Below are 25,324 nucleotides of genomic sequence, written 5' to 3'. Positions count from 1 at the left end.
CTACAAAGCCTTGAAGGATGGGTCTAGGCCACTGAGGCTCCTATGAGCAGTAGATAAAGGGAGAGTTTGGTTTTTTTGGACCATGAACTGAGGTTTTTGTCAGTTGAGTGAGCCCAGCTAATAGCAAGAAGCTGGCTCACTGGTTGGGCTGCCCTGCCTGCCTCTGTGCTTTTCTAGGGGCAGTTGATCTGTTAGGTCAGCCCTGGGCCCCATTAGGAGGTAGAAATGGCTCAGAGAGTCCCGGCCAGGCTTTTCCTTGCTCTCTGTTTCCAGGAACATTCCTCTTGCTTAGGTGGAAATGGGAGTGTCCCACGGCCTGCTCTTGGTTTCCTCTGGATTTACCATCCCCCACCCCTGAACTCCTGGCCTGGCTGACCCACTGGGGTGGGTTCTCATCACTGCTAAGCTCCAGGACAGCCAAGTCAGGCAGACCCCTCTGGGGTGGGCTTGAAGGAGAGGCCATGGCTTCTGGAAAACTACACTCGCGCCTCACAGACCTGACGTGGCTACCTTCCTGGGCTTGCTTGGTCACATGCTACCCTTCTTGGAAAGTTCTTGCTTGGTCACAGGCTGCCTGTCTTGGCCCCATGAGTGGATGTGTGGTTTCCTTACCATTTCTTAGTAGTGTCAGCCTAGCTGCACCCGTGGGGTGAGCTGCAGGGATAGTGGGGTGGCCTCATTTCCTCTCTGCCTCACCACCTCAGATGGCCTCCTCTCCTCTATCCTGAACTTTCCAAGGATTCCTGCCCCTTCTCGCTCTTGGGAAGTCGGCACTTGAAGTCTTTTTGCCTGCCTGAGGCAGTCACGCGGGAAACAAGCTGGGGAAAGAAGAGAAGTGTCACCTGGAGGTGGTTGTCACAGCTTCCTGTGGTTACTTGTGGTCATCTGCTTCCAAACATCCTGTTTGTGCCCCAAGAGCAGCAGGAACACTGACCTGGAGACAGCTGTTCTCTGCCTGGCTTCGTGCACAGGCTTGGGGGCCGGGGGTGTCCTAGTCCATCTGTCCCCAGGGACCCTTGGTTTGTTGGTTTGTTGGCTGGTAGCAGTGCTTTTTGGCGTCTCTAGCTTAGACGTCACCTCTGCCCTGCCCTTCCTCCTCTCCCTGCTCCTTCTGCCTGTGAGATTTGTCCTCTGAGTGTTCTGTTGGATGTGATCGGTCAGTGCTCACCTTTCTGTGGCTCTGGACTGATCCCGTCTTCCATAGACCCTTCCCGATGCTTCCGGAACTGGAAAGAGTCTTAGGGTATCCCCTCTGGGTGTGTGTGGGCATCTTCAGCCCATCAACTTCCTCAGTGAGAGTGACTTACTTTTTATCAGTTTATATAGTGGACTTTTATCAAAGACTGCAATTGCACAAGGAGTTTTGTGGCTTAAAAAAGAAAAGTTTATTTATTTATTTTTGAGAGAGAGAGGGGGGGGGGAGGGGTAGAGAGGGAGACAGAGAATCCCAAGCAGGCTTCACACTGTCCATGCAGAGCCCAGTTTGGGGCTCAAACTCATGAACCGTGAGATGGTGACCTGAACTGAAACCAAGAGTCAGACGCTGAACTTACTAAGCCACCCAGGCACCCCAGCTTTTTAAAAAATTGAAAATAACAGTGTAAAAACATTGGAAAATCGTTTATAAGGTTCAATCCATGTGTTTTATAGGTGGACAAACTTAGGTCCTCTGAGGAGAAAGCATTTGTCCAGGACACTTAGAGGCAGAGCAGACCCGTGCTTTTTCCCTCTTTCTTGCCCTTTTTGGGGAATATGTGGGGTCCTAGTTTTCCTCATTTCTAGAACTACACACCTTGCCACAGTGTAGCCCTAAGCTTTCTTTTCTCTAGGGACCCTTCTCAAGCCATTTTGTATCTGATACTGTTATTTCCTTTTGTAAGAGTTTTTGTGTCGAAAGATACATGCTTATTATATATACATATATAAAAAAAAAGGATACAGGAGTGAAAGTCCTTTGTCCTTTTCCCACCAGGGGTAACTAGTAACTATTGTTAATAGTTTGGTGTGTATCTTTCCCAGCTATTTTCTGTACATTTATAAATATGTAAGCATACATATGATTCACATACCCTTCACTGTGTTGTGTTTTTTCTAAATTAAGATGAAATTCACATAACATACAACTAACCATTTTAAAGTGTACAATTCAGGGGCGCCTGGGTGGCTCAGTCAGTTAAGCATCTGACTTCAGCTCAGGTCATGAAATCAAGGTCCGTGAGTTTGAGCCTCACCTGGGGCTATCTGCTGTCATCTCAGAGCCTGGAGCCTGCTTCGGATTCTGTGTCTCCCTCTCTCTCTGCCCCTCTCCTGCTTGGAGTCTGTCTCTCTGTCAAAAAATAAATAAACATTAAAAAAATAAAGTGTACAATTCTGTGGCATTTAGTACATCCACAGTCTGTGCAGTCATCCCCTCTGTCTAGCCCAGCACATTTTCATCACCCCCAAAGGAGTCCCTGTAACCATTCAGCAGTCTTTCCCCCCTTCCCCCCTCTCCCAGCTCCTGGCAAACACTAATCTCCTTTCTGTCTCTATGGATTTGCCTGTTCTGGATGTTTCATATAAGTGGAATCTTACAAAATGTGGCCTTTTGTGATTGGCTTCTTTCATTCAGTGTAATGGTTTTGAGGTTCATGCATGTTGGTAGCATGAATCAATATTTCATTCCTTTTTATGGCTGAATAATATTACGTTGTATGGATATATACTGCATTTTGTTTATTCATTCATCAGTTGATGGACATTTGGGTAGTTTCCACCTTTTTGCTATTGTGCTTGTGCGAACCTTTGTGTTCAAGTTTTTATTTGCATACCTGTTTTCAGTTCTTTTTAGTTTATGTCTCTTCATTGCTTTAAAAAAAAAATTTTTTTTATTAAGTTTATTTATTTATTTTGAGAGAGAGAGAGAGAGAGAGCACAAGCAGGGGAGGGTCAGAGAAAGGGAGAAACAGAATCCCAAGCAGGCTCTGCACCATCAGCGCAGAGCCTGATGTAGGGCTTGAACTCATGAACTGTGAGATCATGACCTGGGCCGAGATCAGGAGTCTGACGCTTAACTGAGTACGCCACCCAGGCGCCCTCTTCATTGCTTTTTTAAATTTTTTTAGTGTTTATTTTTGAGCGAGAGGGAGAGACAGAGTGTGAGCCAAGAAGGGGCAGAGAGAGAGAGAGGGAGAGAGAAGGAGACACAGAATCTGAAGCAGGCTCCAGGCTCTGAGCTGTCAACACAGAGCCTGACACGGGACTTGAACCCACAAACTGTGAGGTCATGACCTGAGCCGAAGTCTGGCGCTTAACTGACTGAGCCACCCAGGCACCCCTTCATTGCTTTTAAAGTTTATTTTTCTAGGGGTGCCTGGGTGGCTGAGTTGGTTAAATGTCCAACTCTTGATTTCAGCTCGGATCATGATCTCATGGTTCTTGGGATTGAGCCGCATGTCGAGTTCTGTGCTGACAGTGCAGAGCCTGCTTGGGATTCTCTCTCTTCCTCTCTTTCTGCCCTTCCCTTACTTGCACACATTCTCTCTCTCTCTTAAAAATAAATAAATATGCGTTAAAAAAAAAAATCCCCAGAAAACCACTGGGGATTGTGGTGTGAGCTGAAGTGCCTCCCTCCCTCCAGGGGAGGTTGGTGGGCCCAGCAAAAGGAAGGGAGCCTTTCCTGCTTTGTGGCCACCCCTCAGCCCCTCTGCTTTGGTGAACAAAAGTCTGGGGTCCCTTGTGTTCCTCAGACCAGCAAGCAGTCTGTTGGCCCAGTGTCTTGTTGCTTTCCAGTTCTTGGGTTCTTTCTTTCTTTTTTTATTTAAAAAAATTTTTTTTAAATGTTTATTTTTGAGAGAGAGAGAGACAGAGCACCAGTGGGAGTGGGGCAGAAAGAGAGAAACACAGAATCTGAAGCAGGCTCCAGGCTCTGAGCTGTCAGCATAGAGCCTGATGTGGGGCTCAATTCCAAGAACCATGCTCTCAGCGCAAAGCCAGACACGGGTCTCAAACCCATGAACTGGCATATAACGAGCTGAGCCGAAATCAAGAGTCAGATGCTTAACTAACTGGCTAAGCCACCCAGGCGCCCCAGTTATTGATCTTAATTAGAGAGTTGAAATCTCAGTGTCTGATTTTGGATTTGTCCCTTTTTCCTTTCAATTCTCTCCATTTTTCCTTCATCTAATTTGAAGCTCTGTTACCAGATGTATATGCATTTAGGACTATTACATATTCATGATGAATTAACCTTTTTATCATTATGAAATGTCTTTCCTTGTCTCTGGTAATGTTCTTGCTTGGGAGCCTACCACATCTGATAGTAACAGAACCAATCCAGCTTTCTTGTTGGTGTGATATGTTTGTTTTTTTTTTTTTCTCCATTGTTTTATGCATATCAAACTGGTAAGAATTGCTTATCTGTTTCTTTGTAATTAAAATGTTTCATATAGATAGCACATACAGAATCTTGCATTTTTATCCAGTCTTACAATCTCTGCCTTTTTTTTTTTTTTTTTTTAAGTTTATTTATTTTGAGTGAGAGAGATTGAGCACATGTGTACGCAGGGGAGGGGTAGAGAGAGAGAGGGAGAGAGAATACCAAGCAGGCTCCGTGCTGTCAGTGCAGAGCCAGACGTGGGGCTCAATACCATGAACTGTGAGATCATGACTCAGCCGAAATCAAGAGCCAGATGCTTAACCAACTCAGCCACCCAGGTGCCCCTGTTCCTTTTTTTTTTTTTTTTTTTTTTTTTAAGTAAGCTGTATGCCCAGTGTGGGGCTTGAACTCATGACCCTGAGATCAAGAGTCAGATGTTCGACCAATTGAGGCAGCCAGGCACCCCTATACCCTCTGTTCTTTATTTTTTCTTCTTTTCCTGCTTTCTTTTATATTAGGATTCCATGTGATCTCCACTATTGGCTTATTTAGCCATACTTCATTGGTTTACCTTTTTAGTGATTGCTGTGTGGTATACAGGTGTAACTCATACACAGTGTACCTTCGAGTCACATCCCCTTCTTGTCCTTTGTGTTACTGTTGTCCTAAATTTTACTTTGGTGTATAGTATATCATAAACCTCACACTCTGTTGTTAGGCATATTTACTGTTTCTGGTATTCTCTGTTCCTTTGTAAAAAAAAAAAGGCCTTTTATAATCTAAAGAAATTAACAAAACTGGGGGTACTCAGGTGGCTCAGTCAGTTGAGTGACTGACTTCGGCTCAGGTCCTGATCTCGCAATTTGTGAGTTCAAGCCCCGTGTCGGGCTCTGTGCTGACAGCTCAGAGCCTGGAGCCTGCTTCGGATTCTATGTCTTCCTCACTTCTTCATGCTCTGTCTCTCTCTCTCAAAAATAAATAAACGTTAAAAAAACTTCTTTTAAAGATATCAAGAAAACCGTTTGCAAAACCTTTTCTCCCCCCTTTCCTCTCCCTTTTCAAAAAAACTTGTTTTTTTCTGGCTGGTTTTCCCTGCCCATAGAGCTTCCCCCAGCATTGCTGTCTTCTGTGTGTTCTTTGTGGTTCGGCTCATGTGTGGCTCTGTCATGATAATCAATGATGTTATCAGCCACTCCAGGCTGCAGAGCCCATGACTGGTGTCGCTAACACATTCCAGTGGCACACGTTTCAGAAAATCTTCACATCCCAGCATATGTCTCCTGCCCCCACTGCCCCATGGGGAGAGGCGTGACACCACAAGATCTGCTAGGAGATCTGCTGGGCCTAAGGGCTGCCATTCTCCCTGTTCTTTCTTGCCCTGTCGCTTGCTGATGCCCCTCCTCTCTTCCTCCAGCACCCAGTGAAGGTGCCACCTTGTCCCAGGTCCTGACTCCGCCTGGGTTGCCCAGGTGCCTCCCTCCTGGGAGCCAGCCCACCTCACCAACTCCTCCTCCCCCACCCACAGAGGAAGCTAGACAAGCCATACAGTGAGTTTAAACCTTAAGTACCCACAAGGGGCTGCTGTGTTCTGGCCACAAAGTCTTGTGGAGTGTTCCCCCCCCCCTTTTTTTTTAGTTTATTTATTTATTTGACTATTTATTCATATATTTTGAGAGAGAGACAGCGTTAACAGAGGAAGGACAGAGAGAGAGACACACAGAATCTGAAGGAGGCTCCAGGCTCCGAGATGTTAGCACAGAGCCCGACTCGGGGCTCGAACCCATGAACTGTGAACTCATGACCTGAGCCAAAGTCGGACGCTTAACCGCCTGAGCCACCCAGGCGCCCCTAAGTTTATTTATTTATTTAAAGAGAGAGGGAGAGAAAGAGAATCCCCAGCAGTCTCCACACTGTCAGCATGGAGTCCGATGTGGGGCTTGAACTGAGCCGCCCAGGCTCCCCGTCCTTTTGTTTTTTAAAGTTGAGAATGGTGCCGGTTGGGGAGGGATGGGGGTAACTAGATCACTGGAGAGGGAGATTTCCGGGGTTAGATGAATAGAGAGGTTTGGGTCCTGTATGCATGCGCTGCTCACCCTCACTGTGCTTTGCATGTAGCGAGTGCTCATGAAAGGCCTGGAAGAGGCGCAGACTGAAGTGGTGAAGCAGATGTCTGCAGCACATGGGCTTGGCAGGGTCATTCATTTGTTTACTACTTGTCCATGGAGCTCCTGTTATGTTCTGGGCTCTGTTCAATGTGAGGAGGTGAAGACAGATAAAGACACACTTCCTGCCTTCCCTGAGCTCTCATAGGCTGGTGGGACATAGACACTTAGGCAGACGGTTCTTACCAGTTGGATGCATGCTTCACATGCTCTCAGAGGGGAGGTGCATGGTGCTTTGGGAACCCAGAGGAGAGGGGCCTTGAACCCTGTGCAAAGAATGCGGTCATGGAGGGCTTCCTGAAGGAAATGGTATCCTAAGCTGACTCTTTGTTGTGTTTATTTTAATTGGAATGTTGACATTTATAAAAGCCACAAACCTTCATCCTTTAAATAGATAGCCATTCCATAATAAGATTTGGGAATCTCTTATAGAAAACCACACATTCCTTTTTTTTTTTTTAAGGTAGGCAAAGCAGATCCTTTTTTTTTTTTCTAAGTTTATTTTTTTATTTTGAGAGAGAGAGAGAGTGCACAAGTGGGGAAGGGGCTGCGAAAGGAGAGAGAGAATCTCAAGCAGGCTCAGCACCATCAGCGCAGAGCCCAATGCAGGGCTCAAACTCACAAACTGTGAGATCATGACCTGAGCCAAAACCAACAGTCAGATGCTTAACCCACTGAGCCACCCAGGTGTCCCAAAGGAGATCCTTTTTATCCTCATGTTGCAGAAGAGGAAACTGAACTGTGATGAATCTCCAGGGATAAGAAAGGATTTAGCCTGGAAAAGAAGACAAGAGGGTGGTCTAGGCACAGGGAACAACACGTGCAAAGGACTGGGAGGGAGGAGGCTTTTGTGCATGTGTGCTAAGTTTATTGGCTGTGATTTGGCACCCTGTGGTCTCCCAACTGATCTTACAAACTAATCGAACAGCCTGAGCTGGAAGGCCAAGGACAGTCACCAGCCTTTGCTTCCTCAATGGCACGATCTTTTGAGGTGGCCTTGGTATGACAGCTGAGATGGGGCCAGCCTCTGGGGGCTCCTTTCATCCTCAGGTCAGATGCTGAGCTCTGTCTATGCAAGCTGCCTGGGCTTAGCTGGGGCCCTGGACCAGTCCAGAAAGGCATTTCCCTGAGATTTTGGGGCCTGAGATTTTGTCCTGGGCCCGCTGGCCCCAGCGGTGAGCCTGTGTGCTCATGTGGCAGGAAGGCCTGGTTCCTGTGATAAGAGGCTTGGCCTAGCCCCTCTTCCGGAGGGGGCGCTGTTGGGGGATGGAACTACCTCTGTATTTGGATTTCAGGACAGACTTCACCAAAAGTGGGCCAAGGGAGGGGACCCATGGTATTAACTGGTCACTCTGAGGGCCCCCAAAGCAGACTGCCTGTGGTTTATGGCTCCTGCAGGGGGCCAGGCTGGGCAAACCACTGTTTTTCAATGGAAGAACAAACTGGAGTACGAGTACTGTATCATTTCCCAACCAGGTACCTTCTGGACCCTTAAGAGATTCATAGGTGACATGGCCAAGGGAAAAGAAAGGCCCTGGGGCCTGGCTCAGTGGCCCTGTGTCCTGCCTGTCCTCGGTTGCTGACCCTTCCATGCTCCTCCTTTGCCTCATCCTGCTCCTCCTCCTGTCTTGCAGTCTCATCTGGTGGACACTCTGTCCTCCCACAGGAAACAAACGTGGGAGGCATCTGTTCCTCCCTCTTTCTCCCGAGCTGCTCAATTACCAGGTCCTATTGATTTTACCTAGTCTTATCTAGAGCGTTCCTCCAACTAAGCCCCTCTCCTTCCCCTCTCTCCTGTATACACTGCCTGAGTGATCCAGAATGCAAGCCTGGTCCTGCCTTCCCTGTTCCCTGTCGACAGCCTTGCATGGCTTGCCCTTCTAAGTCCAGACTCTACAACGGGCCTTGGGTCGTTGCTCCTCTTCCACCAAGTTGGGGCTTGTACCCTGGGCTCCAGCCCCCTCTGTCTGCCAGGCTGTTTCTCACGTCTGCCTGTGCTCCTTCCTGGGCCTGGAAAGCCCCTCCTTCCTTCTCCCTCTGCCCAGATTATGATGGTCTTCGACTGGTTAGCGCTCCCTGGGGACAGACACTGTGTTTTTGTTCCCCCAGTGCTCAGCATGGCATCTGTGCATAGTACTTGCTGATGGACATTATTGGGACACCACTGGTAAAGACGAGATGGCACCCAGGGAGAGGGCTGGAGGGGCCGGGGGAGGCAGGTGGGACAGGTATGCAGAACTCACCCATTTTCAAGGTTAGCCTTGGATACCCAGATGGGGGCGTCCCTTCCCATTTTGTGCTTTCTGAATGGTGGTGCCTTTGCTGGAGAGGAGTGTATGTGCACTTTCTGGGTCAGTGCCCAGCAAGGCTCATTCCAGAAATTCCAGTCACCTGGGATTGAGGCAGAGATGAGGCTGCTTCAGCTCCAGGCAATTGGACTTGTCTTCAAAGGACCTGCCAGTGAGTTGAAGGTACAGAGTGGCCACTGTCAGCCCTTGTTTTCCACAATCGTTTCACCTCTGTGGATCCCCAACCCCTTTGGACCATGAATATTATGAACTGTCTCCCTAGAGTAATGCTGTGGGGATGCGCACAAGACGTTCTGTGTATAATTTCAGGTGGTCTGCACATCCCCTAGAGGGTCATCTGTGAGTCCTCTGGTGTCAGGTGAAGCTCCCTTGCTGTGGGGGCTCCCTGCCTCTCTTGCCCTGGAAGGGGGAATGAAGGCTCCCTTTGCCCCACAGGTGGGGAGCTGAGCTGAGTCAGCAAGAGGAGGGGGATGGCAGGGCGAGGTGCAGGCCAACCTGAGCAGGCAAGGGCATTTCCTGCCTGACACTCAGGGGCCCGGGAGGAAGTCCGGGACAGGCTCGTGTCAGTGCTGCTGCATGTGCGGCAGGGACTGCCCTGGCCCATCCCTAGCCTCCTTCCATGGAACTTGGATTGTTGGGAGCAGATGGTAGTGGGGCTGGGAGGATGGACTTGGGCCGGGCCCCTGGGAGGACCAGTGGTGAGTACCCTTCCTCCTGTGGGCTTTGTGCGCTGAACTCCCTGTGCCCTGAGCACAGGGCACTCTGGACGTTCCTACTTGGCAAGTCTTTGAACTCAGGGATGGCTTTGAAGCCAGGGAGAGAGATCACAGTTTTCATTGGGTCCTGCACCAGGGTGTTAGCTTTTTAGCCAAAGTCTGTTGGCACAGACCAGCGATTGGCCCTTGTGTATTCACAGCTGCATCTGGGGGGCCATGTGGTGGCATTGGGCGGCCTGCCTGACATCTTTCAGAGTACCTTCTCTGCAGTTGCTCATGGATTGTAGTGCGGGGTGCTCTCCCACACCTGCTCAGGCGGGGCAGTCAGGGATGTCAGCTTTGTGGGTGGGACAGCCACTCAGCCCCTGTCTGTCACCTGCTGTCACCTGGTGAGGGAGGTAGGCATGATGTGTATGGACTGTGTGCTTGTGATATGCCAGATATGCTTTCTTTTTTGTGTCTCTTTTATCCATCCATCTATCTATCTATCTGTCTATCTATCTATCTATATTTTTTTCCTGAAATAGAGATAGAGAGAGTGCGAGTGGGGAGGGGCAGAGAGAGAGGGAGACACAGAATCCGAAGCAGGCTCCAGGCTCTGAGCTGTTAGCACAGAGCCTGACACGGGGCTCGAACTCATGAACTCACAGAGGTGCGGTGCTAGCAAGGGGCAGAGCCAAGGTTGTTCAACTTCAAAACCCACACTACATTGTATTGCAAACTCACATACCTGCTGAGGTCAGGCAGGTGTTGTGTGTGCACAGATGAAGTAGGCCAAAGGGGAAAGCTAGATCTTATTGTGTCAGCCAGTGGTTGCCCGGCAGGAAAGTAGACGAGTATTGCTAGCCCTTCTGACTGCTCCCAGAAAGCCAGAAATCTTGGTCTTCTAGTGAAATCCCTTGATTTCTGTAATAAAAATATTTTTTTAATGTTTATCTTATTTCTGAGACAGAGAGAGACAGAGCATGAGCAGGGGAGGGGCAGAGAGAGAGGGAGACACAGAATCCGAAGCAGGCTCCAGGCTCTGAGCTGTCAGCACAGAGTGCGATGCAGGGCTCGAACTCATCAACCTTGAGATCACGACCCGAGCCAAAGTCGGACGCTCAACTGACTGAGCCACCCAGGCACCCCTGAAATCCCTTGATTTCTTAAGACAACCTCAGATTTCTGAAAAAGCACAACCACATTCATGTGGGGAATGGGGTGCAGCCTGCAGGCCCTGGGCTGGTGACCTTTGCTGTATTCTCTGTTGCCTCCCTTCACCCTCCCTTCCCTCTCATCCTGGAAGGAGAAGAATTAGAGTTCATTGCTGAAAGAGATCTTGAAAGATTATTTGGGCCAACCCTTAGCCATTTATGATGCCTGTTTCACCAAAAAGATAGGGAGGTGTGGAAGGGTGAGGAACTGTGAAGTATGCACTCAAGAGTCCAGGCTCCTGGGCCAGAGCAGTCTGGGCTCGGCCCTGCCACTCCTGGGTGCCTGTTCCCCAGCTCTAGAGGCCACTGGCGCTTCTTGTCTGCCACTCTACGCTGAGCTGCCCGTGGCTTTAAGGGTGTCATGGCCTCTGAGCTCTTCCCTCAGAAGACCTGGGCACCAGGGGGGGTAGTGCTATGGCTACCCTTTGTGCCTGGGTTTTAAAATTTGTCCCTGTCATATAGAAACTAGAGTCATTGTTCATAGTCAGTGAGATTTGACCCCTACCATCTCTCTTCCTACTTCAACTAGCTGTGGGGGAAGAACATGGAATGGGGTCAGGCAACCCCCACCCCAACCAAGGGACAGTGCCCATGGAGGAAGACGCCGCAGTTTGGGGCACAACAGGGTGGGGTGGGTGGGAACTAAGACTTCCACTGTTGGAAAGGAAAAACAGTGGTGTGACAGAGGGCAGTAGCGGATGGTGTTGAATCGGCTCGCCGACTTGCTTGGTGACCACTTCCTTTCTGGACATAGAGGCAGACTGGAGGATAGGCAGAAGCCCTCACTGGCAGGCTTGTTCAGATCAGAGGTTGTCAAGTTAACGACAAGGCTCCCTCGTTTTCCAGACAGTTCTTTGGGTGCAGGAGCACAGGATTTCCTGCCTGGTCCATCCATGAAAAGTTTAGACCAGGAGCAGCCAGGGCACACACACCGCCAGGCACAGAGCAGGCCCTGTGAGAGAGGAATAATGGGGTTCAATGCTCCTGACTTATGCTGACCTGCTCCCTGCCCCAGGTGGGCCTTCCCCTTGGCCCCTCAGTGTCAGAAAGCATTCCCTGCTGACCCTGCAGACCCTAGCGTCCAGTGGAGTGATATAAACGGTCTACCAGAACAGAACCCAGGTCTTCCCCTCAGAGCGTTGTTTCTATTAGAAGACGTTGCCCTGGTTCAAATCCAGCTTCCAAGCAAACCTTTGGAATATTCTCTACGTGTACATTGGAGGTTTCCTGTGTGATGTTTCTGGGCATTATGGCTGGGCACTGCTGTTGCCATCTGGTCGGTTGGATTCCCGGAGCCTCAGAGTGTCTCCTGCAATAAAATCCAAATCAGCACTGAGGTGGACACTTCCCCCTCCTCCCATCAATCTCCTGGTGTAACCAGCTGGGCCTGGTGGAGGGAGGCCAGCCTTGCCAAGTCAAGCTGGAGCCCTGGGATCCTCTCTCCTGCATGAGCCCCGGGGCACAGAGGCTTGGGGTCTGCTTCGTTGCTGCCTCAGCTCTGGGGTTGGTGGACTTCTTGCAGGCAGACTACAGGGTCTTATTGTGGTTCTGTTCCCACCCTGTCCTCCTCCTCTGCACCTTCATGGCCTTACATGTGGGCCTTGCTGGCAAGGCCCACAGCCCAGAAATCTCCCTGGACATTTTTTGTTTCTGGGAAGTCTGTCTTTTCCTCCTTCTTTTCTATTGTGGTTTCCCAGTGTGACTCTGGTTAGCCAAAGCTGTGAGGACTGCGGCCTCCATCTGCTCCCTCCCTGTCCAGGACGAGGCTGATTTCCTAATGTGGAGAGTTGGCAGGGATCTAGGCTTTCAGAGAAGTTCGTCTGGCCCTCCTCAAGACAATGGCCAGAGGTATCCCTCTTCGTAGATTAGTGACACCACCCCCAAAGGCCTGCCACCTGCAAGTGTGGGGAGCTCTGGGGAGACTAAGATGAGACTTGGGGGCTTCTGTGGGTGTGACGGGCCCTCCCTAGACCATCCACCCCCTTACTTAGGACGTGCTGACCATCACTTGTAACACCAGCTGCCAGATGGCCTCTGGAGAACTTTGTCTTGCCCAGAATGAAGCAGATGGCTTCCAAAATTTGAGAGACTGAGAAGACCAGGGCTGGATGGTGTGATGCCTCTAGGGAAGTGAAAGTGTCCTTGGAGGTCAGCTGAGGGTTGCAGGGGCAGCTGGCTCCATGTCTCTCTGTCTGTCTGTCTCTCTCTCCCCCTCTCCTATCTGCCTCGTCTTTTCAGAGCTCTTGAGTATCTCAGAGAGTGGTTTCAATTTTTGTTTGCCAGGACATACCCCACAGGTGACACTTCTGGCAGATAAGGATCACATGCTGCCCATCTTCCTTCCCGAGGGTGTGCCTGGACTCTGTATACTTCCAGCTCTTTCTCTCAAGAAAGCAGATGGGAACACACGTGGGGGGGAAGGACAGTCATAGAGTAACTTTTTTTTTTTTTTAATGTTTATTCATTTTTGAGAGAGAGAGAGAGAGAGAGAGAAAATGAGCCAGGGAGATGCAGAGAGAGAGGGAGAGAGAGAATCCCAAGCAGGCTCTGCACTGTCAGCGTAAGCCCAATGTGGGGCTCAATTCCACAAACTGTGAGATTGTGATCTGAGCCGAAGCTGGGCAGTCAGCTGACTGAGCCACCCAGGAGCCCCTGTCATGGAGTAATCTTGAACCCACTTCAGTTTATTTTCTTAATATTTCAGATTTAAAAATTAAAAAAAATTTTAATATTTATTATTTTGAGAGACAGACAGAGTGTGAGTGGGGGAGGGGCAGAGAGAGAAGGAGACACAGAATCCAAAGCAGGCTCCAGGCTCTGAGCTGTCAGCACAGAGCCTGACGCGGGGCTCAAACTCACGAACTGCACAATCATGACCTGAGCCGAAGTTGGGTGTTTAACCGACTGAGCCACCGAGGCGCTCCTCAGTTTATTTTCTAAAATTAAGAGCAAATCAGTTGCAAATGTCAATAGTTTATGAGTGTTAACCTGGGACGGTTGTGGCACCCCTTGCAGCTGAGAACCAGAGTGAGAACCAGTGTGAGGCTGGCTTGTGTTTCCCTGCACCTCTTCCCTCCAGTGTGGGGTAGGTGGGCACAGCATTTACAGAGGAAGGAGGCCGGAGGCTGCCACTTTTTGCTTGGAGGAGTGAGATGTGTGGCTATCTATTGAAGGAAGATCTAGGTTGACTCTGGGTTGCAGAGTCTAGGCCAGGTGTCTGTCCGTCCCTCAGTTGGCTGTTTAGTGACTTCAGTGGAGCCCAGAGCAGCTCTCCGTCTCCTGATGGTTCTCATGCTGCCTTTGCCTATTTCTGGTGGGGACTGAGTAGCCACTGATCTGTCTGTGCCCTCCAAACAAATGACCCAGGCTCCTCCCTCTCATCCAGAGAAGGCTGCCTGGTGGTAAGGTCAGAGGTCAGTGCTCAGGGCAGCCCCATCTTGCATCACGCCGCTCAGATCTGGTAGCTGTCAGTGTGGCATGGGAGGGAAACACTCAGGCCAGTCAGCCCAGGAGCGCATTAGCCTAGACCACAGCACTCCAGCCTTTGAGTTTTGAGCTCTGAATGCTACCACCAGGGGCTCAGCAGCGGCCCAGGGCGCTGCTGGAGACTGAGGAGGGGGGAAGGAGTGGGGAGTGGGGGGCAGAGAACGGGGGAGACCCAGGGCAAGAGGCCTGGAGGAAGCAGTGGTGGGGCAGCACCCCCGTGGCCAGCTTTTTTGGGTTACTCCAGGGGCTCCAGAGACTGCGCTATAGACATGGGAGAGCGGTGACAGGCAGAACAAGGGATGGCTACAGGAAGCCATCACTCCTCTCTGTTGGAATGTCATGGGAAGAACATGGATGAGCAATGAGGTCAGGCAGAGCCGCCCTCGCTGGGGACTCCACTTGCTGGTAGAAGCACCCATTGGACATCTCTGAGCCTCTTTGTCCTAATTTGTAAGGTGGGGTTGTGAGGCCAGGCGCCTGATAGATGCTCAGTAAGGGCCACTCCTCCCCCTCTCCCCCTGCCTGAGCTTCGTCCCGGCCCTGTGGCTTTGGGTTCCTGTGTGGCACTCCTGGGCTTGGAGCCTCAGTGGCAGGAGCAGGGGCTGCTCCGTCCTGGGGTTACTCCTCTGGGAGTTGGGAGGCTGAGCTTCCCTGGAGCTGGGGCAGCTCCTGTTGTCCCAATTCTAGGTTCAAAGCCACAGGGCTTTCTGATGGCTGTGACTTCCCCGAAGGTGTGGGGGTGGTGGGTGCAGGAACCCTGCAGCTTCTCTCTTGCCTCTGGCTTGCCAGGGAGGCTTCTGGGCTCAGCCAAGGAGGACTTGGAATGAGCCTGAGGAATGAGGCACGGAGGGGTGAGGTCAGTGGTTTGATCAGCAAGGAGGCCTGAGTTAGGGATGGACCTGTCATAGCTCCCAACACTCCTGGCCGCTATCCCTGGCTCCACTTCCCCCTACCCCCTTCCTTAAGGGAGATGTGTCCCTCTGTGTCACAGTGGGAGGGCAGAGGAACTTCTCCCCACCCCTTAGGTGCCTTTGCATGTTTTGTCATTGATTACGTACCACATGTTCTAGGAGTTTTCTGAGTAACTAAAGCCCAGAATGATCTAGTAAACTGCCACCCCGGCCGGTGAATGGTGGACTCTAACCCTTCCGCCTCACTGCTTGGAGGCCTGTGGCTTCGGATGCCAGAGGGTGTACAAAGAGCTATGTGACTGTCCCCATTCCCAGTGCCACCAGAGCAGCCAAATTTGTGGTATGGACAGTGGTGGCTTTGTGGTTCTGCTTAAAACTCCTTCACCAAAGTCCCTGAGTGCATATGCAAAGAGTCTCTTTGAAGCCTCACTTCTTATCTTACAATTAATTTGCATTTTGCATTTGGTTCCTTAAGGTAGCCTTGCTCTTTAAGGGCAGTGGTTTAAATTTCTCCTGAGTAAATTTGATCCTCAGAAGGTTGTTTATCCTGAGGTGGTTCCTGTGCCCCCTGGCTCCGTGTGTCCTCTGGGGGTATGGATATCCCTGTAGAAGATGGTAGGGGCGGGGCATGTTGTGAATAAAGGCACACAGCTGGGGAAAGGGAAGAGGGGGCCCAGTTTGTCTGCAGAGGCAGGTTGCAGTGAGTGCTCCAGGAGGAGGTAAAGGCTAGGTTGAGGCCATATTCTGAGAGGCTCAAGAATGCCAACCCCAGGGCTTCCGATCTTCTCCTGCAGGCAGAGAGGGCCACCTGCGGCTGAGCTTTGTGACTCCTTGCTTGGCACCCAGGCACTCACTGTAGGAAAGGCTTCTGGGGGTATTCATGTTGTGGATCTGGCGAGGAGGAAGGGAGTTCCTAGAAACATAGGGTGTGTGGTCTGGTGGGCAAGGCGACACACAGAAGTTCCAAAAGTTCACACTGCTGGTGTTTGCTGGAAGAGTCAGAGCACAGGGGGTGGGGGAGGGGGGACCTGGGCAGGGGGATGCAGGCAAAGCTTCGAAGGGACTGAGCCTGGATTTGGATGCTGGTCTAAGCTGTTGAAAAGAAAGGAAGCCAGTGAAGGGAGAAGCACCCGCCGTGGCTCTTAGGGTTTCTGTCAGAGAACCCGAAAGGTGCGAGAGAGCTGAACTAGGGAACTGGTTGCCTGAGATCAGGAAGCACTGGCCTGTTCTGTGGCTACCTTGGGCTGTGTGTGTGTGTGTGTGTGTGTGTGTGTTTAATTGTCATTTATTTATTTATTTTGAGAGAGAGAGAGCGAAACAATGAATTCCAAGCAGTCTCTGTACTGTCAGCGCAGGGCCCGACGTGGTGCTCAATCTCCTGAACTGTGAGATCCTGACCTGATTTGAAATCGGGAGACACTTAACTGACGGATCCACCCAGGCATCCCTGGGCTGTATTTATTGATCAGAACTTGGCTGGCAAAGAAATGACTGCTATGAAATCCACAAACATTGGGAAGACTACAGCGCATCCTCGGAACAGGCAAACTTTTGAACTTTCTGTTCGGGTCTCTGTAGGGCAGATGACTCACTTCTGAGCCCCTCCTAACCTCTGTTGGTGATTAGCGGGGCTGAGAGGCCCATGGAGCAGCCCCGCCCTGCAACAGTCCTGCAACAGCCCTGCAACAGAAACAGAACGAAAACAGACCGACTTCCCTGGAAGAGCCTGATTGCAGGAGTGGATTGGAGTGGGTGTGGAATAGCTGAGAAAATTTCCAGCACCTGAGCCTCCCGGGTTTGAGCCTCTTTTTGTATGTAAATCCGTGTTGAAGGAACTGTGGGATGGGCCTGGAGTTGGGCCGTAGCTTGACCTTAAAAAATGCAGTCTCAGGATGACCCAACGAGGTGCAGGAAATCTGGCCAATGAAATGCATCCACGGTGGTTCTGGGACCTCTGGAGGAGGGCGGGGCCTACTGATCCTGGACAGAGGGATGAGTTACTTACAATAGAAAAGAGACTGCGGGTCTGGCCAGCCTGGACCTGCCCCTGTGCCCACAGGGAGGTGTGCAGGGTAAATCTGGGCGCCTCCTCCCATTTGCTACTGCGTGGGGAAGCCTCAGTAGCAGCCAGGGGCCTGACCAGGGGGGCCCTGTGTGGGTGCCTGGTGCAGATGGGGCCGTTGGGCTTTTGCTTGGAGCTCAGGGTGACCTCTGGAATTGCCTTTCTGCCTTTATTCTCTTGAGTCTCGGATTACTCTGTGTTCTGTGACCTTGGGTGCAAGCCAGGCACCCAGTAAAGGTGACCCAGCCAGCAAGGCACACTCATGTTGTCTCAGCCTCTTCAAGGAAGGGCTCCTCAGCAGACAGGAAACCACCCTCCTCTGGCATGTGGGAAGCCCAGGGAAGAAATTCCTTCTGCAGAGGGCCACCTCCCAACTTTCCCCGCAGCAGATTGGAGGACTTCGGCCTTCTCCCCTGGTTTCCTGTGTGTCACCCCCAGCCCACACTTCCGTTAGGGCTGGGAGAGTAAAATGGCAGTTCCTGTTGAGTGAGGCATGAGTCAGCTAAGGAGAATGGTGGCTAAGTCTTCATAACCTCCAGGCACGGCTATTAAATATTTAAATATCACTACAGTATTGATTGTTTCTCATCCATCTCCTTAGGGAGAGCAGTTCCTGTCTGGGATTCAGATAATAGCAATACCTTGGATTCAGACAAACTCCAAAGAGCTCAAAGGTGCTATATAAGTCTTACCTGAAGTTATATCATCTCCTCCCTAGAGCTTGTTCCCAGGAATGGGGACAGATTGGGTTCTGCCCATTTTATAGACAGAGAAGATGACCTATGTGGGTGGTCTGACCTGCTGACTGGCACCCTGGGCCTGGAATCCTTGTGTCCTGGCTCCTACTCTCACTGGTCATTTTCTCTGCTCCCCATTTTCCTTCTCCTCATAGGCTCTCTCATTCTGCCTGCTGGGGATAGGCATCAAACAAGATAGCCCAGGCCCCTGCTTCCAGAGCTTAATTCTTGGAGAGGAGACAGTGGACAAGAACCCAAATTGGCAGGGAAGGCCTCTCCAGGAGATTGACCTCCTAGTCAGTGTCCAGGTCCTGGGTCCCTGGGCCCAGTGGGAGCAGAGCAGATCTAGCCTAATTGTGGATTGGCCCTTACTGGTCACAGATCTGTCTTTCCTCGGAGGACAGTTATCAGGATAAATATACCCAGCTCCCCATTCCTGGGGAGTTACTCACCATGTAAAAGTACCCCGCTGTGGATTAGATTACCTCTGCTCTAACTGCTCATGTGCTCAGGGCTGGGGGAAGGGGGACCCGCCTTCTTGTCCTACTCTCCTTCCTAATCTGGAAGAGTCTCAGCAAAGGGGCTGAGATGAGACCATCCCTGAGGAGCTGTTCCTGCTGTTTACATAGCAACTTCTTTAGGAAGGGCCGAGCCTGCTCACTGCTTGGATCCCTGAGCTTGGGCGTCCTTCGGAAGGCTGGGCAGCTTCTCCTCTGACACTTGAGGCCAGCCGCCCCAAGCAGGTGGTCAGCAGGGGGGCTGCAACCTTCCTGGCCCAGAGTTCTGAACCCAGCAGGATAGACGGTGGGAAAAGAGCTTGCTGAGCCAGCCTGATCTCCTGTTAAATGGCAGGGATGCACAGCTGGCCCTGGGCTGTCAGGAAGGCCCTTGTGCCATGGCAGCCTCTTGCTGCCTGTGCCGGAGCTCTCAGGGTGGTGCCTGCTGCTCCTTCTTTCTGCTTGTCAGCTCCTAAGGAAACTGTGCCAGCCCTCGCCCAGGGTGACGAAAGCTGAGTTAAGGCCTGCAGAAAGAAGGTGGGTGAGCAGTCTTGAAAAGATTGAATTCTTACTGGGGGCTCTCCTAGGCCAGGCCTCAAGAATACACGGCATTTTGAGGTGGCCAGGGGACCCCCACCTCCTCTAGTTCAGCCTAGCTCTGCCGATAGAGGAGTGGCGAGGGGCCCAGCATTGGGGCCAGTCTGGCAGGGGGAGCCTGTGAGCTCTGGGAAGGGATGATGCCCCCACATATACCTGCCCCATCTGTGGGGATGAGGTGGGGAGGCTTCTGCAGGGTGACTTTGTTTTCCACAGAGTGGTGCCCCTAACCCTCATCCAGGATGGCAGCAGCATCCTTTCAGGCACGGGATAAGAAGGAGAGGTGCTTTCTCTTGCCCCGTCAGGGCTAACCATCTCTCTGGGAGCCGGCTCCCCTAAGTTTAGCAATGTACTGTATGTGCTACTCCAGGGACAGTGCTAAGTAAGCACTGTGTATCCATTTTCTCATGTTATCCTTGCTCCTGTGAGTAAAATGGTAGAATTCCCATCAGACAGACAAGGAAACTGAGGCACAAGAACCTTTAAGCAGCCCAGCTGAGCAGCTCGGCCATTGAGCAGAGTGTGTGACTCAGAGTACCCCTGTGCAAGATCTAACATCAGTGTCTTTGGAGCCTGGGAGGAGAGACTAGAACAGTTGTGGGTCCTCCCTGACCCACACCGCCTACCCCCCACCCCCACACTGAGGGATTCTGGTGGACAGACCTTTATCTCTTGGCATCTGTCCAGCTGTAGCTCTGCTCTTGACAGTCTTTATCACACACTCAGAGGTGGCCAGGGCTTGGGTAGGAGGAAACCAGGCTTGTGAAGGAGTCTCACTTGTTTTTATACTTCATTGGGGGTGGAGGTTGAAGAGGGGTTCATTGATTCTCTTTAACTCATTATACGGTGTCGTGTGTCAGTGGGTCAGCCAGGGTCCCCAGAGCTGCAGTCCGGGGAGCATGAGGAGGGCCGGGGCTGCCCCTGTCCTGCGTCCGCGGGCTGGTTTGGGAATGTGAGGGGCGCAGCTGCAGCTTGCATCTTGGAATGCGGGCAGACCGGCCCCTCTATCCTCCTCTCCCTCCCTGGGCAGCCAGCCGGTACGCCTGCGTCTTAACCCCCTCGGGGCTGCAGACCCCGAGGCTTCCCCCCCACCCGCCTCCCCACTCGACCCGCCTGCCGCCTGCCGGGAAGGGCCTCTTCGCTTCTGCCCGGCCCTGTGCTGCGAGCCACCCAGGCCGCCTGTCCCCAAGCAGCCTCCGAGCGGCCTCTGGACCCGAAGGCGCTTCTGATCTGAGCGGCTGCTTGGGCCCAGGCGCGGTCGCAGGGTGGGGACGGGGCGCCCGCTGGCGCTGCGTCTGCGGAGGGGCGTGCGTCCCTGTGGGTCTCCGGGGCCCTCGCGGGGCTGCGTCACTCTTGGGTCGCGCCTTCCAATGGTGTGCCCCAGGCACGGGTGAGAGGTTTGGCACCCAGGCCTCCTCGTGCTCCTCCCGTAGCTGCTCCTTCCTTCCAGCTCAGCTGAGCTTTCTCGAGATTGAAGCTTCCCCAGGGAACCCCTGACCGGGGGCTCCCGGGTCTTCCCCGGCTCGAAAATTTGGTGGTTGCGCCGAGTTTACCTTTGGTTACTGCCTGCGGCAGGAAGCTGACGGGCCAGTAGCGCCCTCTGGCGGGAAGCAGCGGACGGACCGCACCCTTTCCTCGCCAGGGCATAGCTGGGTGTCCTTTGCCCCCGGTGGGTTGGAAGTCTTTGCACCGAGTCAGCTATCCCTTCCCTCACCTACCTAGAGAGGAGAACCCTCCTCCGACACACACGTTGGATGGAAATGCAGGACATGCATCAGCTGGCCCAGAGAGGCAAAAAGCCTGCAGAATGTAGGGCGGTTTCTTCCAGAAAAGGAACGGGAAGCCCCAGGGGGAGCCTCCTTCCGCAGAGTGGCTTGGGTGCTCCTAGTGGCTCTGACTTGTTCTGGAGGTCTCAGGCTTGGAGCCAGAAAGTTAGTGGAGAGATGCTGAGGAAGTTTGAAGGTTTCCTTAGCCTGGATGAGGGAGCCCCCATTGCTTCAGATCCTGCTTCTGTGTATCTGGAACGTATTCTACAAACACTGGGAGGGGGGAAAGTGTTCCAATGGGCACCATTTTCTCTGAACCCTTTTTTGGGATCTGAGTAGAACACTGAGCCTGGCCCCCGGGTGTTTAGAGCTAAGTACCAGGCAGTAGCTGTAGCTGAAAACTGGGGGACTCACCCATGTGGTGCTGCTTGCAAGTGGACTCCCTTGATCAGTCCTCTTCCTGCTGCCTCTGTTTACTCAGCAGGGGAGGAGTTTGCCAAGCTTTTGCAAGGAGACTTTGGCCTGTAACCGTTTTCTAGGCCATGGGGACATAGCAGTCTTCTGCACCCATAGGAATCCAAAGTAGAGGCCAGAGTCCTCCTTGGCTGCCTCCTCTATTCCTGGCTCCCTTTCTTGACGCATTTGGGGGAGCCTGTGGGGGGACAGTGACGCCAAGTCCTGTGCAGTCACTGAGCAAAGACGGTGCAGAGAGAGAAGGAAGCTACACTAGAGGCCCTGTGGCTTGCTGGCTTGCGCGTGTGTTCTCTCTCTCACTCAGATAGACGCAAGTTTGATGTGCTCTCTCCCAGGGATCCACACAGGTTTCACTCTGAATGTTACTTCATCACTTTGTTTTTCTCTTCCAGATTGCCCTTGTCATGTTTTGCCCAGATTCTACCCATAGAACATGTAGGAGAAGTCAGTACTTTGCATCCTACCCTGATCTCCTTGGAGGAAGATGTTTTTCAGAATGTCACAAAACAAAGAAGATCTGATGTTTGTAGCTTCCCATGTAGCGTAGCATCTGCTGGCTTATATAAATCTTACACCAGTGCTGTGAGGTAGGAATCACGCTTGCCAAGGCAACTGAGGCTGGCTCAAGGAAGTGAAGGGATTTGCTGTTTGGCCGTAGATAGTAGATAGAGGAACTGAGACTTGAACTCTTGGGATCTTTTGTTTCTGTCCCCTAGGGCTGCTCCTTTTGACCAATAGATGTATCAGTGTTCAAAAGAGCCAAGTGAGGGGCGCCTGGGTGGTTCAGTGGGTTAAGCGTCCGACTTCGGCCCAGGTCCCGATCTCCTGGTTTGTGAGTTTAAGTGCGCCACGTTGGTCTCGCTGCTGGCAGTACAGGGCCCGCTTCAGATCTTCTCTCCCTCTCTCTCTGCCCCTCCCCCACTGGTTTCTCTCTCTCTCTCTCTCTCTCTCTCTCTCTCTCTCTCTCTCCCCACACACACACACCCTGCTTCCAAAATAAGTAAATAAACTTAAAGCACACAAGTGAAATTATAAACCAGACTTAGAGTCAGCTCATGACTAGGGGGGTGGGGTATTCGAGGCAGAGGGCAGTGGAGGCCCTCACTCAGAGGGTCTGATGGAATGGGTTAACCATTTGTCTTCTACTGAGTGTTTGGAGCCTGAGAGAGCCAAGTTCAGATCCTGGCTGTGTCATGGCAGCAAGCTTCAGCAGCATGGGGACGTGACTCTATCTACCTCTCTGAACCTCACTTTCCCCTCCGTGCTAGTTTTGCTGTGAGGAGGAAGGGAAGGAACACAGGTAAAGCTCCTGGCATGTGGTGGGTGGTCAAGCATGGCAGCTGCTCCTTTTAGTCTCACTGGTATTGAACTTGTTGCCTGCTCTGGGGAGCCCTTTGAGGTTTTCCAGCTGGGGGTTGCCCCTGCTGGATTGGGCCCAGAAGAAATGGGGATGCTGCGTGAAGCCAGGGCAGCAGGTGCGGCTGTGCAGAGGCCACTGGGATTGGCCCTGGACGCTGGGTTCTTTTCTGTCATTACCTAGGTGCACACTGACTGTCTCTAGTTCTGATTTGGTAGAGACAGGAAGCCAGACATCTCCTAGAGGATCCGGAGTGGGAGGGGGCTGCGGGAACTTCCTTGGAAGTCAGGAGACCCTTGTGCTGCGCTACTGGCCCCAGGGTCCTGGGCCTTGTGACAAGCTCCCCCTCTGACCAGCTGGGTAGGGGCCAGGGGTAGGTGTGGCCAGCCTTGGGGGTGGGAGGACGGGCAGGCACCTGGGGGAAGGTGTGGGCCCCCCTTGCTTCCCTCTGCTGAGCTGGGGTAGGGTTGGGGACAGAGCCATTAGGAAGAATGAGACTGGTAGCTCTCTGATCCTGGGCGCTGACATTCAGGAAATTGTGCTGTTTAAATGTGGCATCATGTCGTGATCCCAGCAGACTCTTGCAGGCCAGATTTTTGGGGTTTGGGGCTTCTGAAGAGCCAGACAGTCCTGTCTGTCACTGGCTTTGTTATCTGGGAAAGCCCCATCACCTCTTGAAGCCCCTTTTCCCATCTGCAAAGGGAGGATCAGAATTCCAGGTTTATCCAGGATTAGGATTAACAGACAGACCATGTACACACAGTGCCTAGCACAGTGCCTGTTACTAGTAAATGGCAGTAGGCACAGCCATTGCTTTCTGATATGTAATATCCTAAGGCCCACAGGGACTGAGCGTCATTCCTGACCCTCAGCAGGTCGGCAGGGAAGTGAGAGTGAGCAAGTCCCTGAACATGGTAGGAATGAGGGTGTGGTGTTGGGGCCAGGCTCTCTGGGCTGTGGGGCTGTTGAGGGTCCCAGGAGGGGAGGATTGAAGTTGGGGGGGTTTTCCACAGTTCCTACTCCTGCCCCTCCAGCTGTTCCCTCGTCTGGGGACTGGGGAGATCCAGGGCCCCCCTGTTGGCTGCCTGGTGCCAGAGTAATGGAAGCTTGTACTCGATTCGGCTCCCTTGCTGCTGTTAAAAGCAGAGTAGTGGGGCCCTGGAGCCTCTGGGGCCAGGCTGCTTGCCAGGCTTCCGCAGAAACAGCCTACAGAGCAGTCCTGCCCCCTGCTTGGCTGAGGGGGTGGGGAACACTGCACCAGCCTCGACCAGCCCCCACCTCCTCGCGTACCTCACCCCAGTAGCCCAGAGCCTTGCCCAGAAGTCTCAGGAGGAGCTCGGAGCCTGGGGTTTTACTTCTACCTAGCCAGAAAGGCAGGTACCACACCCCCGGGACTGCTCTAGTCGGGGTGGGGGGGCACTGAGAAAGCCTAAGCTCCTGGAATTTAAGTGGGACCTGGCACTGCCTGGGCCCCTCCCCGTGACGTGTGGCCCCTCCCGCCCATTCTCCCCGCCTTGCCCTGTGAAGTCAGAGTGCCAGGCAGGCATTTCTGACTTCCAGCCAGCCAGCTGCACAGCCCTGTCGGCAGGAAACACAGGTGCCTGACTGCCAGAGGTAGGAGAGCCCCAAAGGCAGCCCACGGAGCCTCCATGGCACCTTCAGTCCTGGGCTGGGGAGAAGAGGTCAGTTTTGGAAGCTGGTTCTTAGCCAGACTGGTCTGGGCTGACAGTTTCCTGCCCTGAGGCTGGTTATTTCTCCCAGGGGTGGGGCAGGTGCTCAGAAGTCATTAACTCTTGGGTGCAGCAAGCAGGAAAGGCACTGCCGCTGGACCGTGCGGTCCAGGATCCCTGGTTCCTACCGGCTCTCTCCACAGACGCCCTGCTGGCAGACTTGGAGTCCACCACCTCCCACATCTCCAAACGGCCCGTGTTCTTGTCTGAGGAGACCCCCTACTCATACCCAACTGGAAACCACACATACCAGGAGATTGCCGTGCCGCCCCCTGTCCCTCCACCCCCATCCAGTGAGGCCCTCAATGGCACGATCCTTGACCCCTTAGACCAGTGGCAGCCCAGTGCCTCCCGATTCATCCACCAGCAGGTAAGGTGGGGGCAGTGGCTGGGAAGACAGGGAACAGAGGCTTCGGGACTGTAGGCGTTTGGGGAACCGGGGGAGGAATGGGGTCGAGGGAGAGGGAGAGGGGCCAGGAAATATCCAGGTCTCCCAGATGCCACGTGAGGGGGCAAGTGACCAAGTGTTAATCACCTGTCTCCCAGCCAGAGTGGAAATTCCCTGGTGAGACTGTCTGTGAGCAGGAACCTCCTGGGGGTGACTCGGGCTCTTCCTTCTCCTCCCCTTGGGGGAGGCTCTGAGCGTTCTCTTCCCTGCAGCCTCAGTCCCCGTCACCTGTGTACGGCTCCAGTGCCAAAACTTCCAGTGCTTCCGTCCCCCAGGACGGCGGCGGCCCTCCATGTCCCCGCGCCGGTGAGGAAGAGCACGTCTACAGGTACTGCCCTGGTACCTGCCTGCCTGTCTCCTTCCCCTCCTGCTTCCAACGGCCCGCAGAAGGCCCTGAGGCTCCCGGCCAGCTCCTAATGCCTCTGGACTGGCCCGGTGGCCTCAGCATTGCCATCTCCACGCAGCAGCAGGGTTGGGTTGTCACAGCACCTTGTGTCTTTGAGGAACTGAGGCAAGACT

At 52.7% G+C, this 25,324-nt stretch overlaps 1 protein-coding gene across 7 annotated transcripts in view; it reads left to right on the top strand.

Moving 5' to 3' along the window:
* Window positions 1-25,324, top strand: part of PXN (paxillin) — a 58,785-nt gene that overhangs the window by 22,112 nt on the left and 11,349 nt on the right. For 6 of the 7 annotated variants that reach the window (XM_045458168.1, XM_045458166.1, XM_045458169.1 and 3 more), the window contains 2 exons: window positions 24,501-24,727; window positions 25,018-25,133. In XM_045458168.1, the coding sequence (XP_045314124.1) occupies window positions 24,501-24,727; window positions 25,018-25,133 (343 nt within the window). Of the gene's footprint in view, window positions 1-16,487; window positions 16,949-24,500; window positions 24,728-25,017; window positions 25,134-25,324 lie in introns of those variants that run through there. The other variant, XM_045458163.1, reaches the window with a different exon arrangement.

This window comes from Leopardus geoffroyi, chromosome D3 (assembly GCF_018350155.1).
Source record: "Leopardus geoffroyi isolate Oge1 chromosome D3, O.geoffroyi_Oge1_pat1.0, whole genome shotgun sequence".
NCBI lineage: Eukaryota > Metazoa > Chordata > Mammalia > Carnivora > Felidae > Leopardus > Leopardus geoffroyi.
Note: the sequence above shows the minus strand (reverse complement) of the source record. Positions and strands in the feature narration are given on the sequence as shown.